Raw genomic sequence first — 15,769 nt, 5'->3', positions numbered from 1 at the left:
GATTTCACAGAGACCTATTTCCGACATAGTTTTCCACTTAAATGAGCATCACTACTTTCGCATACTGTTAAAAGTAAAAAACATTTTTTTTATTTTCACATGACCGGCACGGCGCAAACCACAGGAAAATCGCGTTGTCAGATTAAAACTACGGGAGCTAGCATAGCGGAGCATTCAATTAGATGGTTCCATCATTAATGATCCGTATATGTTTACTGTTCCTTGGTTTCGCGCAGACGACGGACGGCGGATCGCACGGAGGCGGCGGCGGTGGTGGAGTACACCCAGGCGCCACCGGCGACGGTCCGCTTGCAGCGCTTGCAGGACCAGATGCCCACAACGGCGCGCTTCATGGAGTCCTGCGGATTAGAAATAAGATATGTTACTATCCATGGAAACTTTAAGTAATGGTAGGAAATTCTATAAATGGACATTTCTAGGCCAATAAATCAAGATTCCACTTGTTGAATGGGTGAATGGAGTTGCTTTTGAAATGTCCACTGATAACGTTCCTCCAACGATTCGTCACCATTTGGCGATCCTTTTTTGGGCCACCTTAATGGGTTGCTCCATGTTGGGGCGCCAACTCACCTTGCCGCAGAAGGAGCAAGTATACTTGCTGTGCTGGGTGATTTCCATCTTCTTGACCATCTTACGCAGAGAGGCACCATAACGGGTACCATATTTACCAACGATTCCAACCTTCTTGGTGCGCTTGGCCTGTCAATAAAAACGAAGGTTAACAATGCGGTTAGTGTGCATTTCCGTATGGATTTCAAGGTATCCATACCATTTTGCTGTTGTTGTCGGTGTGTTAGACACGGGAAAGATTCGCCAGCAGTATTCTGTGCACGTGGAAATGAGATAAATATAAATTAAAAAGAAAAAAACGTGGAGCAACAAAATTGTACACTTACACGCCGGAAACGAAAAATCGAAAAGAGCGAAAAGTGTGACCGCCGCTCGATACAACCAATTTACAACAAAATGTGGACGCGACAAGGTGGAAGACTTGGATGCGTAACTAGCTAAGAATTGAACCCAAATTTATCGAGATTTTCAAATCTCCTATAATTTTTAAAAAATTCCGAAAATATTCATAAAAGACCGAAATGAATTTTAATTTTCTCTAATTCTGAAATAAATTTTCTATTATGCTTATGCATGATTTTAAAATATTGTTTAATTCTGTATGCACCCAAATAAATAACGCCACTTAATAATTTACTCAGATTTTTCATTTATTTGCCATTAAAACTCCACTGAAACTCCACAAAACATGATGGTGTTATTCTCACTTGATTAGCTAGATCTACAAAAACTACGTAGATTTTGTAAAATTGTATTTCTCTCAAGATGTTCGTATTTCTTAAAAAGGACGTACTAGTATGCCTTAAGCCTTAGACCAGAAAATATATATGTTCGTAAAAATTAACTTATAGGAAAATTTTATACACTTCGTTGCCAAAGAAAGAACTTAACACGGGCGCCTGCAAAATTTAACAAAATTATTCCGTTAACAAAATAAAATTGAAATTAAAGCCGCCAGCCAATTAGCTGAAAACAATGCAATTTAGCGCTAACCAAAATCGTAGACATCGTTTTGCTCACTTTGGCGTGCAATCTAAGTGTTAATAATAAGTATACGCCATGGGTAACGACGAACAAGGACCTCACTTTGGCGTTCGGTTGGCGGCGCTGATCTTCTGCTTCTCGGCGTCGGTGAACTCGAGTATGCTCTCGATGGCCTGCAGATGGCCCTGGGAGTTCTCCTTGTCCGTGAGGAAGTAGAAGATAGCGCTCTTGAGGAACTGCAGCGTCACCTCCGGATCCACATGGGTGCGATTCTTCTGGGCCTCCAGCAGGCGGCGATAAATGGTCTAATGGTGTTGGATTAGTTTCGTGTACATTTTTACAATAGTCAGGGTTAGTCGAGTGGAGAGAGAGAAAAAGTGCAAGAAGAAGTGAAGAGAATTAGTCAGAATCTTCAGTATTCAAACGCAAAAATCGAAAGTGTGGTTAGTCGTTGAAATCAAATGTATTTACAAAGGATTCGCTTTAATCTTGGTAGTGCTATGCCATATGAACATTTAGGTTATAATGTTATGTATGTAACACTGAATAATTTTCGGGAGCGGTTATGGTTGTTTATTCTTACTTTTTCGGTCTTTAATTGGAAGTTAACTTGAGGTGAACCACATGCTAAATGGATTTTAGATAGAGATTAGCTTTGGGTGTTTTCTCTGGTATTCTCGAAACGAGATATATGTCTGTATCATCTAGCCATAGTGTCATGTGTGAATGATGTTGAACATACCTCTAGTTGTTACCTCTACGAAACGATGTTGTTCGGAAACAACAAGTACTTACAAAACAACGAAATAGATGTGTAAAAATGGAAATCATTAGGGTGTTCACAAGATCTCAGAATTGTAGTTTCGATGGTAACCCAATAACCTTACCCTGGCCCATGAGCGCGAATGCGGATGAAAATGCTGGTTAGTCTCGAGGGTGTGGTGAGGTATGGGAGTTTTGGATGGTAGGACCCAATGTTCGATATAGCCAATGTGGGTGATCAAATCATAGATTGCAACTCAAAATATATCTTCATTTTTTTTGTGGGGTAATTTTGCCATAATAACTCAAAAGTTAGTTTAGTTAGTAGGGTTGATTATTTTTGGGTTGGGGTGTGGGGGGTAGTTTTGTTAGGGATATTACAAACCTTACGCGCGCCAAGTACCCACAAAGAAATCGCCTCTTTTGCAGTAAGGAGAGCATGATTACTGCCGCACTCTCTCATTCTGCACTCTGATGCCTACAAAAATAGTTTGTTTTTTGTTTGTTTTACGACAGAAATATTTGAAATTTAGAAAGAGTTGTTGCTTTTATCGGTTAGATGAACTAAAAAGATACACAACTGAACCAAAGAGAAGTACGAAGAAAGATAGCTAAGGTCAAAGTCCAGCATGCGATTGGAACGTTTGGAATTGAAACATGAACGGAAGTGTGTCAACTGTACTCGGTTATGCATGCATGCACTTGCTTGCTCGCCGCACTCCACTACGTGACTGTACTTGGGCTACTCGAACTCGCAACGGAATGGAAATGAAACAAATCAAATGAATTGAACGTAAACGATGTTGCATTTAATGTAAGTTTAAGTGTGTAATAAAATCTTGCTGGACAATTAGGTATATGCAAAACGATCTTAACAGCTAGAAACGAAATTAAACGAAAATGTCGATTGGCGGGCATTTCAATTAGGTGCCGCTTTTCCAGCCAGGCAAAGTCAGCCCAATTGAAGTGCCACGCCCACAAGCCAATGGATCATACATGTATGTACGTATGTATGTATGCATAGGTGAATCGAATGCGTGGTGTTCTTGTCGCGTTGTGTTCTTGTTGTTCTTGTGGCGGTGTCGAGCTGAGATGCCTCACGATGCAACAAAATGCAACACACAAAACAAAACCGAAAATAGGATGAGGAATATATTGAAGAATCTTACGCGTATGTTCTCCAACTCGTCCTGCGTGCTCTGCAGCTGATGCAGTAGCTCATTGATCGACACCTTGCTCTCCGGCTGGCGCTGTGCCAAATCCAGGGCCTGCAAAGGAAGGATAGGATCATCCGCTATAACCTTTACGCATCATTTGTAATCCGAGTAAGTGCCTACCTGATCCGCTCGAGAAATGCGCTCCGCCTCCTGTCCCTGCTGGTACATGTGCAGGTACATCTTGTTCTGCTTCTCCTCGTGCTCGACCAGCTTGCGCTGCAGGTCCTCCAGCTGCTTCTCCAGCTCCCGGATGCGCTGCTTGGCCTGCTCGTAGTCGGGCACCATGTCCGAGTACCTGGTGTTGCACTCGGCCAGCTTCTGGAGCAGCGCCTCCACCTTGTCGTTGTGGGATCGCTTCAGATCGCTGGTGGCGCTGTCCTGGCTCCGAATGAGCTCCTCGATCCGATGCTCGTACATGCTTATCAGTTCCTGTCGTTGCAGCTCGTAGTTCTCCAGATTGCTGGCGGAATCACCGCCGGCCCCGCAGACTACATCCGCTTCTCCATCGGGCGTGGCTGTGCCGCATGCCTCGCTCTGCGTCTGCGAGTCCTTCGAGTGCACCGACGACATGGTTAGGTCCTCGAAGTGGCCGGAGTCCGCGTACGAGCTCTGCATCTCCGCCGACATCTGCATGGCCTGCAGCGAGTGGTTCGCCTGCTGCTGCTGTTGCTGCTGCTGGCGGCTTAGATGGCGTGGACTGCCCTTTGCGTTGCCCTCGTCCACCATGTCCACGATGGGCGAGACATCCTGCGAGGTCTTCAGCTCCGCCTCCCGCACGGTGACCGCATCGGAGGAGGCCGAACGCTCCTCCGGCGAACTGAGCGATGCCTTGAACAGGCGCAGCTCCACCACCTCGCGCGTCAGACGCAGCAGCTCCGTATCCTTCTGCTCCAGATCCTGTCGCGCGATGCACAGCAGCTCCTTGAGCCGCCGGATCTGGCGCTGTGCCCGCTGCGTGGGCGTCAGATAGTCGGGTCCCACCTGACCCGCATAGTTGGAGCAGTGCACCACGTACTTCATCTTGCGACCACTGAAGGTGGTGCCGTTCCTAAAAGTTAATCAGGGCTTTATAGCATTTCATTTGAATTTAATTAAAGCACCACCTACCTGGCCACATAGGGATGCTCGCAGGACATCGTGGAGCGACCCGAAGTGGTGGTGGCGAACGAGTACATCGAGTCTAGATCATCGTCCAGATAGGTACTGGGTGAGTCCGGTGTGACGGGCGGAGTCTTCGGCGAAATCTTGGACTCGTGCAGCGTGGACAGTTTACCCTGGTTGGCCTTGACGCAGTTGCCCTGCCGAATGCAGCTGTGTGGCGTCTCTGTCGCAGTTGCAGCTACTCCGCTGGCCGGTGTTTGTGGCGTCTGAGGCGTCTGTGGTGTCCGGGGGGTCCTGCTGGTCCTGGGGCACGACTCCTTGTTGCTGCTGTTGCTGGAGGTGCCACTGCTGCTGATGTCACTGCCGCCGTTCAACTGGAGAGACTGCAAGATGGGAGATGGAAGACGGAGTGTGGAAGATCGTAGACTGGGATTAGTAACTATCTTTCGCCGATGTGGTGGCTGCCCCGCGATAGCTTAATCTTTCTATCTTTCTTTTTTTTTTTACTTTTCAATTTTACACTCTTGTTAGCTATTTTCTAATTTTGTTGCGTGGTCGCTGGCCAGTCGTGCATGGGATTTTGTATGGATTTGGCAAGAAAATGGCAAAAAGTAGCCGCGTGAAATGCAGGGCAAGTCGATTCGCATTTGCAACGCCCCTAAAAGCAATTTGTTGCCATAGATTTAACAAAACATTGGCGGCTTTGCTGGCTTTCATTGTTTGTGCTGCTCTCGAAAATCCCCTCCCTTTTTTTTATTTTTTTTCTTGCAGCATTTTTGTGGTCAATTAACTGACCATTAGTCTGCGTTTTCCAGGGGGGATATTAAGTATTTAGTATTTAGTTTTTAGCATTTCGCTAATCGGACTAACCGACTGACTTAAATCGTTGGTGCGTCGATTAAATCATTAGGTTCTGCAAATTATGCACGAATTTCTCCGATTTAACAAAACAGTTTATAACTGGAGCAAAATCATTTCAATAACTATTCTACAAAACCTATTAGTGTTCATTGTTTTTTGTCTCAAGAATAGAAAAATGTACTCAGCTGTTTGGGAAGCCAACGCATCCTTTTTATTCGCCTCCTTAAAAACACGTTTCGAGCACTTGACTAAAAACCTAAGAATCCCTAAATAAACACTTGCCATTGCGCCACTAAAATACTCTGTACGTCCATATAAACTGAATTAATGTGTTCTGAATCTGATGGAAAATGCAAATAAGCACTGATTACTAGTGTACTTAGATATTAACATTTCAATATGAGCTTGTAAGCCCAACAAGTGCCCCCCAATCTGTCAACTAGTCATCTACTTTAACTAACTAGTCAATCCATTTAGCGTAAAAGTGCATAAGTAAGTGAAAAGTTCATTGACCTGGCAGTGCATCGATTCTGTTGTGAAGTGATTTAGACCAACTCGTCAGTTGGCCAACTGAAAACGATCCGTTGACAGCGATTTGTTCGAATGGAAAGCAAGTCTCTTCAACTGCCACTGCATTCTACTCATTCATGGTATGTTTATTTCATAATCAGTAATGGGTTTCTTGCTCCATTTAATTGCCCAAGTTCTGGGGAATATTTTTATGGCCCTACTACTGGTATGGCCAGCACTGGAGAAACTGTTTACGCACGGCTAAACAATGGCCAAAACCTGACTGGTTAAAAGGGGGAATAATGGCCAGCACACACTTGGCCACGTAATAACCGACCCCTAGTTACATTACGCACTTGAGGCCTTCTTTGAGCCAGCAGGGAGTCACGTTTCCAGGCATCTAACTTGGCGAAGACGGCGCTCAGGTGTCATCAATCGAGCTGCTGACCAAGAAAAATCAATGACTTTGATTCCGAATGGAGGAGATGGGCGGACACAATGCAGGTGAAAAATATCTGAAGAAAACTCACGTAATGGCCCATTCAGCCGACTTGGCCAAGTGCCAGTTTGCACTATTTTGGTCACGTGTTGGCAATCAATTTTCGTTGCTTGTTTTGGCCAAGTTTTTTTTTTTTTGGCTAAAAAACAAAAGGACAACTTTGCATACTTTTCAGGGTCGCAAGGGGTGGAAAATTGTATGGGATACTAATGGTTTTTACACGCTACTTTGATCAATATTATTTCAAGAACTTACCAAAAAGACTTAAAAACTCATCTGACACTTTTTGCGACTTATGGTGGTTAAAGAGTGTTTCTTTATAAACTGTATAAATCATCCCTAATTGCTGTAATTCCAAGACAAGCAACGACTTTCAAAAAGCTCAACCACCTTGCTTAAAAAAGTCGAAAAAACTGGTTTAAAAAAGAATTTTTTGAACTTTTTCCCATGATTTTCCATGTATGATGTACATAATTATGTATTCACACGTGCCACTTCCGTTCTACCCCAAAAATACATTCACTGTACCATTTTCGATGTAATTAGAACGTGGAGCGTTAAAAATCAATAACAATTATGAATAAATAACGTCGAGGGGCCAACGAACTGCCACTTTTATTGATGGCTTAAAATACTTCGACCAAAGCGCGTAATTACCATTTATGAGCCATGGCCCCCAGTTGTTGGTTTCAATTAAAATCGCTCGCACACTGTACTTAGTAGGTACACTTGGGTACTTTAAGAACGCGAACTAAGCGAACAACAATGCACTAAAGGTAAAAATGCACGCTTGAATTGTTTAAACAATATCTGTGAGCCGAGCCGCGAATCTTGTGAACGCGGTGAGTGGAAAAAATCAACTGAAACGCAAATCACTTGGCCAAGAAGCGAAGAAGAGAGCGAAGCAGGCGAAGAAGATACCAAAAAGGTGGTTCAAGCCAGAGGCGGAGAGAGCAGAAAGGGAGGGGGGCTTGGTCTGGGGGTGGTATTGTGGCCCAAAAGCTGCGCACTTGCAGTTCCTGTTCTCTCAACCCCCCGCGAATCAGAAGAAAACACAAACAAGCCGAAAATCAGCTGTTTCCTAGGTACAATTTGGCAAGCGGAACAAGCGGAAGTGGAAACGAAACAGCTGGTACAAAACAGGGTTGGCTGGGGGGAGGGAGGGTGAGAGGTTGAGTTGGAGGTAAAGCGTGTGTAAGCTGTGTTTGTCTTTACCTTCTTTCCTTCTCCCTTTCTCCCATTTCCCCAGTATTATGCAAACTCGGCTTTGGTTTTGTTTTTTGTTCCCTTCGCACGGTACAAATACATATATGTATATGTACATATATATATATATTTGTGTACTGCATCTGGTTTAATGATCGCTGTCAGCGGAAAGAGCACAAAATTGTAAGCTGCGTGTCATCACGACATGAACAAAAGTGCAAGTGACAAAATGGCATTAGCCAGCTAAATCAATTATATGTAACTTTCCAGGAAACTTAAAGTCATGAGCCGCATGCTAAGTCATTACTAACTTGGCTAAAGCTGCAGACTAAGGCAGGTTATAAACCTTTTCACTTAATATTTAATATCTTTATAAACGGAATGTAAATGCACTAACATCTTTAAGAAAACAAACCATCTAGCTAACAATCAATCCTCTAGTCAGTTCTCAGAAAGTGTAAACTATCCAGTTCTATATCCAAACTATAGAACCCAGACTTTCTAGGGTATTTAATAAGTCTAGCACAAACTTAGTTGCCTTATCACTTGAAGGTATGAGGTAAGCCAAACATATTTTACCCAGTGGGAGTGTTTCACTGGGAGTGCTCCTGACTTCGCGGAAAACGCCTCTAGAGTTCCGTAGATAGTTTCGTAATACACTCATTACTTACCACAACGAGTGCGTATTGTGGTAGCCACCCCCTCGTAACCTTTAACCCGCCGTGCGAGGGCGGTTCTTCAATTACCAGCTAGTGAAAATCAATACAGAATATTGTGTAGTCCCACCACCCACCAGCTACGACAACTCACCAGATTTCGCGGCTTGCCGTTGGCCATGCTGCTGTTGCCCACCTTCGGAGCCAGTGCCTCCTTATCCAAAGACAAGCATAGTGCCTCCGTGCAAGCCCCCACTTCCGGTTCCTGCTCCGTTTTGTGGCCTAAATTGCACCAGCTGCGATTACGCCTCAAATGAACCGGGTGCGAACGCGTTTCGAGACTGGATGGGATCGCCGTGAGCTTGGCGCGCGAACTGAATCCGCCTCCGCCGGCTGGACAGTGCTCAGCCCGTAAACCGAGCTCTGCGGGATTCCCGCGCAGGCGCAGGGAAGCGGAACGCCGGAAACGCGCCACGGCGGGATGTGGAATGCGTGTGGGCGTTGTGGATGCCGTGTGCGAGTCCTCGGCGGGCTCGTTGGCAGGCTCCCGCTGCACTTGCTCCTCCACCGCCGGCAGTGACGTCTCCAGCTGCAGCGACGTCATCATTTCTGCAGAGAGAGAAATAATTGCAAAATTATGATTGGCAAAATGAGCTGCATACAAATTGAGCTAAAATCAATTTCTAATCACTGGTTGCACTTTCAAAATGTAAGCAATTTAATAATTGAATGCCTCGGATAAACGACTTCATTATCTTAAACGCTCGTGGGGTAATTAAAAAACTTTCTTCAGCCCGCAATTAATAATTACGATCTTCACTCCTTTCCGCTCGCCAATTGTTATTGTTGCACTGATTTGCTGGGCAAATCCCAAATGAAAAGTGAAATTAAGCATTTTCCCAGACATGCAACTCTCAGTTTTTTGTTTTCGTGTTTTCTGTTTTTTTGTTTAAGTTTTTTTCCACTGCGAGTAATTACGAAATTTGTTTGTTGAGATCTTTTTCGTTTGCGGTTTCTGTGGATTCTATGGTCTCAATGTATCTGCCTGTTCTAGTTACACAAGTTAATACGATCTCAAAGGTCTTTGGGTTAAGTAATTTTCATTTTATTTGGCACCTGAAAAGGTGCGAGAAATTCAGTTGAATATTTTCTGGCACTATCAGCAATTAAGTGAGACATCAAAGGTGATAAGATTTTCTGGGTCAGTTGGCAAATCAATGCGAAATGAAGTGTTATCTTTTTAAGCTTTCTGGCATTCTAGTTATTATAAGCTACTTCAATTAAATATCATTTATAAACATTTACCCTTAATTTCTTCTATTTAATTTCTACAACTTTCGAGCCTCTTTGCAAGACCCCCAAACAAAACATTTTCCCCATCCAAAATAATTGTTTTACCCATCTGACCCTTATTATCTTCTCTGTTTCTTTGGGATTCCACTGCCACTTTTGGTGGCAATTAGAGCGACTATCATTGTAAAGTATTTCCGCTCATTTGTTTCGAACTCCGACGGCTCCAACAAAGTTTTGGGCGGTTTTGGGTTGAGTTAGGCCATAAAAGGTCAATTTCACAGCTGAACAAACGTGTTTTTCTCCACTTTTTCCCCCCTTTAATATCGGCTATGTGCTTATTTGCCACGTTTTTGTAACCAGATGGAGTGCATTCACGTCATTTCTTCGAACGGGATTGATTTAAACGTTGACAAGGTCAATGGATAGCGTTTAAGATGCCCGAGTCAGATGTGAAACTATTTAATCAATGGCGAAATGGAGCACGTTTCTTTTGTTTTCGGCCTAAGCAAATACCAAGCAGCTGTTTAAGTAATTAAAGGTACACAGAGCCAAAAACTTGCTGAGTTCACTAGCCTTGAGGCTATAAGAATAATATTACTTAGTTTAAATATGAAAGTAAAATCTTAGATACAAGATCATAGATACAAATCTTAGAGATACATTAGTTCAAACTAATCACTTGGAATTACTACACGTTTGATTTACTCGATTTAAGCACACACATTATTACCGAATTTTATTTTTTGTGTACCAATAGAACACACATATACCCCCTGTAAAAAAAAGCTCTCTAAGTTCGAGTCTCTCACTTATCAACATTAACAATTTTGTTGCTGTGTTTCGTTGGGTGATAAGAGGGCAAGTCAAGAGCGAAATACAAAATCGACACAAATATGTCGGCCTCAGCTGAAATTCGCCACCTTTCAGCTAGAAGTATCAACAATTTGTATTTAATTACCTTAGTTTGGCTACGCTTGCGGCAAATGAGTGCACTATTTGCTGGCAATTTGTATGCGAATAATTGCAAATATCTTGAGCACAACGCTTAACCAAGCGAAAAGTATAAAACTATTAAACTTTAACAACAATTGTGTGGAGTGCGCGTGCTGGAGGCGAGCGACAAAATGCAACTGAAGCTGAAAAGCCGAGCGGCGAATGGAAAAGTCTGCTGGCAGATGGAAAACCTATTGTTCAATTACCAAAGCGAGACGGAAAATGGAGTAGTCCGTGTGTTGCAATCGGATGGATTTTGGGCTTTGGATTTTGTAGCCGGTGTGTGGCGACGTCCCACCTTTTGATGGCATTTTAAGCGAATTTTCGAGCGTCTGGCGGTCTGGGAATCTCTTAATCGGAGTCCCCATCGCCCCAAGAGCGAGGTGAAAGGCATAAAGAAGGCGCCGCATCCAAAAGGCAAAAGGTTTTTTGTGCAATTAATTGGCACAATAAAAACAAAAGGCGGCTCTGCATTGTACTTGCCCAAATCGTTTCGGTTTTGCCGGCGAAGACCTCATTTCCCATGGCATTTGACGGGCGGATGGATGGTTCATTATAAATTTTGCGGTGTTCGGTCTTGCGGAAAGTCGTAGTTTTCCTCAGCTCACCTCACTTTCCACCACACTACACACTCATTCTATTGTACCAAATAAAATAATGGAAAACACTTTTTCCAGTACTTTCAAGTCCTTTGAGTTTGCTTTTTAAGTTTACAAGTTTCAAGCTTGGCGCCATTTCCCATTATCGATAGTTGTATGTATCGATATAAAGACAGTGTTGACCAGTGCTGGCTAACAACACCAACAAATTAACTACTACAAATAATATAGAATGAAGTAATTCAGCTGACTCTTTATTATTAAGTTAATTTTTTTTAAACTATTATCTTAATTCAATAACTTTGGTAAAAGTAGCCTTTCCAGTACATCCTTGACAACAATTACTTAATTTGGTTATACCCAACTATATTTACGTACTCTTAAATTATTTACATAGAAAAACCTAAAACTTTGATTTGGTCATACATTAAACGTAAATTACATATTTTGTATAGCTTTGCTAAAATCAAGCTAGAATTTGGCCAAATCGTCATCTCCTCCCTCCGATAGCTTTTCGATAGGCGATGAGCGATACAACCCTGTTGCGAGTATTACTTGCAATTCTGCAAAATCAAACGAGACGGCTTTGTGTTTTTTGTTGCTGCTTTCGACGAGGAACGTAAATTACACGTAAAACAGTAGGAAATAGTTGATACTTGCACACAGAGTGTCTACAAAACCCAGAGGTGAGCACTTGGCTTTGTCAGCGCTTTTCGGTTGTTTCTAACCCCGATACGAATCCTTGTGCCCGGATAGCCGCTTAAAATGGATCGTCTGCTACGTCTTGGAGGTGCTATGCCACAGGCTGCCCCGCCCACAGATGCGCCCGTCGTTGACACCGCCGAGCAGGTGTACATCTCGTCCTTGGCCCTGCTCAAGATGCTTAAGCACGGACGGGCCGGCGTGCCCATGGAGGTGATGGGTCTGATGCTGGGCGAATTCGTGGACGACTACACGGTGCAGGTCATCGATGTGTTCGCCATGCCGCAAACGGGCACTGGAGTCTCCGTGGAGGCCGTGGATCCCGTCTTCCAGGCCAAGATGTTGGACATGCTGAAGCAGACGGGTCGGCCCGAAATGGTCGTCGGCTGGTATCACTCGCATCCCGGTTTCGGCTGCTGGCTGTCCGGCGTGGACATCAATACGCAGCAATCCTTCGAGGCACTGTCGGAGCGAGCCGTAGCCGTCGTCGTCGATCCCATTCAGTCTGTCAAGGGCAAGGTGGTCATCGACGCCTTCCGCCTGATCAATCCCAACATGCTTGTGCTGGGACAGGAGCCCCGGCAGACAACCTCCAATCTGGGTCATCTGCAAAAGCCTTCCGTGCAGGCCCTGATCCACGGTCTCAATCGCCACTACTACTCGATTAGCATAAACTACCGCAAGAACGAACTGGAGCAGAAGATGCTTCTCAATCTGCACAAAAAGTCGTGGAAGGACGGCCTCACGTTGTCCGACTACAATGAGCACTGTTCCATCAACGAGGACACCGTGGCCGAGATGCTGGATCTCGCCAAGAACTACAACAAGGTGGGTGATTCATCATCATTAGTTAGCCATTGTAGTGAATAGCATTATTCATTGTCGAAAAAACAAGACAATTAGTTTTCTATAGTTATGAAAAGCTGTAGAATTTTTTTGAATTTTTTTTTGGATTTTCATTGATTTCCCTCATTTTCTTGCAGTCACTGGAGGACGAGGAGAAAATGACGCCCGAGCAGCTGGCGATCAAGAACGTGGGCAAGCAGGACCCCAAGCGGCATTTAGAGGAGAAGGTAGACAAGGTTATGCAGAACAATATTGTGCAGTGCCTGGGCGCCATGCTGGACACCATAGTCTTTAAGTGAATTTATGCATTTGCTCTCCTCAAACCAATTTCCCTTCATACCCACAAATCGCTAAGCTAATCGTATTAACTGATAAAAAAAAGGCTTTTGTTCAGAGCAGAGTTTTACACAAAGTAAATTCGGTTTTTTATTTCGTTCAACAACTGGGAGTTCTGTATAAACCATTTTTATAATTCAAGTATTTTGATTAAATGATTGGTGGTGAGTTTGGAAAAAAAGTGCGTCGTGAAACGAAAAAGCATAATTAAGCATATGGTACAAAACGATCAGTTCCAACTCCTCTTCAACGGAATTGAGAACGAGGTGTTCGAGAAGCACAGCTTCGAGGAAAAATTGCAGCGTCTATACAAAATCTGTTCGACCATGTAGGGACCCAGTCTTCTGAGGTATTTTGAGCTGGTGAAGCCAGGAGAAGATCTCAACTGGCCCTTTCTGACACCCCGAGGAGGCGAGTGGCCCAAGGAGAAGTTTCAGTGGATGGAGGCACTGGCTCGCCTCCGTCGGTACGGCTACAATGACATCATGTTTGGAATGAGTATAAGACAGGATCCGAACAGTGGCCAACCAATAGTGGTTTTTGAAAAAAAGTACAATTTTCTATTCCGTTTCATGGAGTCGCTGCAAAACCACCCAAATTGGCAAAGGAGATAGCGCCTCTGGATAATGCCCTACAAGAAATGTACAAAAAAGATATGAGGTTTGAACACTATGTAAGCGATGCAGCGCCAGTGAAACGGATTAGTCTACGGCGGTTGGAAAATTATGGGGTGTCCCTAACCAAGTATCTGGAGATCGTCTTCGGACGCCCCTTTTCGCCGGATTTTGTAGTGCATGTGGAGAATCTGTACTACTTTCGGGAGCTCCAGAATTTGATGACTGCCGTTCGTAGCCAGGTGGTGGCCAATTATCTAACGGCACGCTTCAGCTTCTATACAATGTTCACGTTCATGAAGCATGGAGCTTCATGCGTGACTACAATGCGCCAATCGATGGAATTCGCCAGCAATCTGCTGTTCGAGGAGCGAATTCTGGGACGCAAGAAGCTGCGTAGCTATCAAAACCAGGCCGGCAAGATATTTGATGCCATACGCCAGCAGCTAAACATCCGGCTCGAAAGGAACGCCCTTGAGCTGCCGCCCGCTAAGATTTCCTTACTGCAGAAGAAGTTAAATGGCCTGAGCCTGAGCATCGGCAATCTGCGGGAAAGGCGGGCCATCGACGTTTCGTTACCCGTTACTACAAGGATCTTGAATGTTCGCGATTTCGTCGAGGGCGGTCCGCCCATAAACTCCCTGACCAGGCTGCCTGATTTTGTCCAGGCCTTAACTGCTTGGCGGGAGCAGCTCACCACCACCCAGCAATCTACATAGTTATAAGATAATTTTCATTCCAGTACATGCTACATATATGTACAGGGATAACGACATGGTCTACCTCATTTTACAAAGTGATACAATAGAATATATGTATTTTGTACGATACCATTCGAATTAATGTTCAATTGTTGCCGAGACAACAATTACAATTTAAGAGACACAACTAATGTACAGTCTGAACAAAATATATGAATGAACGCTTTTCTTTGTGGTTAAACATTTACAAAAAAAATGAATTCGATTTTATTAGAACATTGTGTATTGATTACTTATCGGTAAGTATAGATAGACCTAAGTACTAAGCGGCGGCAGCTGCAGCCGGGGGTTTGGTTTTCCGCTTCTCCACCTCCACCTTCAGCTCCGAATCCCCCCCTCCAAGCGACAGCTGTGGGTTGCTAGTTTTGCCGCCACTGCTTTTCCAATCCAAGATGGCGGACATGGGCATTTAGGCCCGCTCGCCACGGATGCGTCTGGCCAGCTGGATGTCCTTGGGCATAATGGTGACGCGCTTGGCGTGAATGGCGCACAGATTGGTGTCCTCGAACAGACCGACCAGGTACGCCTCGCTGGCCTCCTGAAAATTGCGCATTTGAAATGGGAGAGAGACGCATTATTACATGACCGTGTGAAATAGTCGCGGAGCGCTGTACACCATACCTGTAGGGCTCCAATGGCCGCCGACTGGAAGCGCAGATCGGTCTTGAAATCCTGGGCTATCTCGCGCACCAGACGCTGGAACGGCAGTTTGCGGATGAGCAGCTCCGTGGACTTCTGGTAGCGACGAATCTCGCGCAGGGCCACCGTTCCAGGACGGTAACGATGTGGCTTCTTCACTCCGCCGGTGGATGGCGCCGATTTACGGGCCGCCTTGGTGGCCAGCTGCTTGCGGGGCGCCTTGCCTCCGGTCGATTTACGGGCTGTTTGCTTGGTACGTGCCATCGTTCACCTAGTAATTAAGTAGTTTTGAGCAGATTTGACAATTGACCGAACTCTATGAAATTTTCAAGCTGAATGAAATGTGAAAGGGAGGGACGGGGTGGTTTACGCGCGTCTGCTCAGTGTGACCCTATATGCATCGGGGGTATTCCCAAAAGGTCAATATCTTGACAGTTGTTTTGCAAAATGTTATTTTTAAGCTTAAAATGTAAAGTGAAATTTAAAAAAATGAATTTTTAAGTTTAAGTGTAGAATTAAAATTATAGTAGTAGTTAACTTAAAAAATTAGACAAAAATTTCCGCTTTATGCACTAAAAAAAAATTGGGTTTTTTTTTAC

The 15,769-nt window shown here is 44.3% G+C and overlaps 5 protein-coding genes across 15 annotated transcripts; 2 read left to right on the top strand and 3 right to left on the bottom strand.

Annotated features, from left to right (window-relative positions):
* Positions 1 to 83: 83 nt before the first annotated feature.
* Positions 84 to 936, bottom strand: LOC117138038 (60S ribosomal protein L37a). The gene is made up of 4 exons (XM_033299889.1): positions 918 to 936; positions 791 to 845; positions 592 to 720; positions 84 to 359 (listed from the first exon to the last, which is right to left on the bottom strand). Exons 2-4 carry the CDS (start codon positions 791 to 793, stop codon positions 213 to 215), a joined length of 279 nt encoding a protein of 92 aa, XP_033155780.1. The 5' UTR covers positions 794 to 845; positions 918 to 936; the 3' UTR covers positions 84 to 212.
* A 498-nt stretch (positions 937 to 1,434) lies between these two features.
* On the bottom strand, positions 1,435 to 10,796 carry LOC117145153 (protein Hook homolog 1). Of its 11 annotated transcripts, XM_033310695.1 has the most exons (8): positions 10,639 to 10,795; positions 8,542 to 8,996; positions 4,662 to 5,038; positions 3,675 to 4,602; positions 3,507 to 3,605; positions 2,723 to 2,815; positions 1,678 to 1,880; positions 1,435 to 1,624 (listed from the first exon to the last, which is right to left on the bottom strand). In XM_033310695.1, exons 2-8 carry the CDS (start codon positions 8,992 to 8,994, stop codon positions 1,537 to 1,539), a joined length of 2,241 nt encoding a protein of 746 aa, XP_033166586.1. In that variant the 5' UTR covers positions 8,995 to 8,996; positions 10,639 to 10,795; the 3' UTR covers positions 1,435 to 1,536. The 11 variants fall into 11 exon arrangements, with proteins under 11 accessions (XP_033166586.1, XP_033166596.1, XP_033166600.1 ...); XM_033310705.1 differs by having other exon boundaries at positions 1,435 to 1,880; positions 10,639 to 10,796; XM_033310709.1 differs by lacking the exon at positions 2,723 to 2,815 and having other exon boundaries at positions 10,639 to 10,794.
* Positions 10,797 to 11,817: 1,021 nt separating this feature from the next.
* LOC117143369 (26S proteasome non-ATPase regulatory subunit 14) lies at positions 11,818 to 13,237 on the top strand. Its single transcript, XM_033308048.1, has 3 exons — positions 11,818 to 11,958; positions 12,029 to 12,802; positions 12,958 to 13,237. Exons 2-3 carry the CDS (start codon positions 12,038 to 12,040, stop codon positions 13,117 to 13,119), a joined length of 927 nt encoding a protein of 308 aa, XP_033163939.1. The 5' UTR covers positions 11,818 to 11,958; positions 12,029 to 12,037; the 3' UTR covers positions 13,120 to 13,237.
* Positions 13,238 to 13,330: 93 nt separating this feature from the next.
* On the top strand, positions 13,331 to 14,428 carry LOC117136905. Its single transcript, XM_033298027.1, is given in 3 exon segments — positions 13,331 to 13,741; positions 13,744 to 14,316; positions 14,319 to 14,428. Coding segments are annotated over 3 exon segments (1,053 nt in total). The 5' UTR covers positions 13,331 to 13,371.
* A 254-nt stretch (positions 14,429 to 14,682) lies between these two features.
* LOC117143378 (histone H3.3A) lies at positions 14,683 to 15,540 on the bottom strand. The gene is made up of 2 exons (XM_033308060.1): positions 15,153 to 15,540; positions 14,683 to 15,069 (listed from the first exon to the last, which is right to left on the bottom strand). Exons 1-2 carry the CDS (start codon positions 15,432 to 15,434, stop codon positions 14,941 to 14,943), a joined length of 411 nt encoding a protein of 136 aa, XP_033163951.1. The 5' UTR covers positions 15,435 to 15,540; the 3' UTR covers positions 14,683 to 14,940.
* Between the last annotated feature and the right edge of the window lie 229 nt (positions 15,541 to 15,769).

Source organism: Drosophila mauritiana, chromosome 2L (genome assembly GCF_004382145.1).
Source record: "Drosophila mauritiana strain mau12 chromosome 2L, ASM438214v1, whole genome shotgun sequence".
Classification (NCBI taxonomy): domain Eukaryota; kingdom Metazoa; phylum Arthropoda; class Insecta; order Diptera; family Drosophilidae; genus Drosophila; species Drosophila mauritiana.
This window is presented reverse-complemented; position numbering and strand designations above follow the sequence as displayed.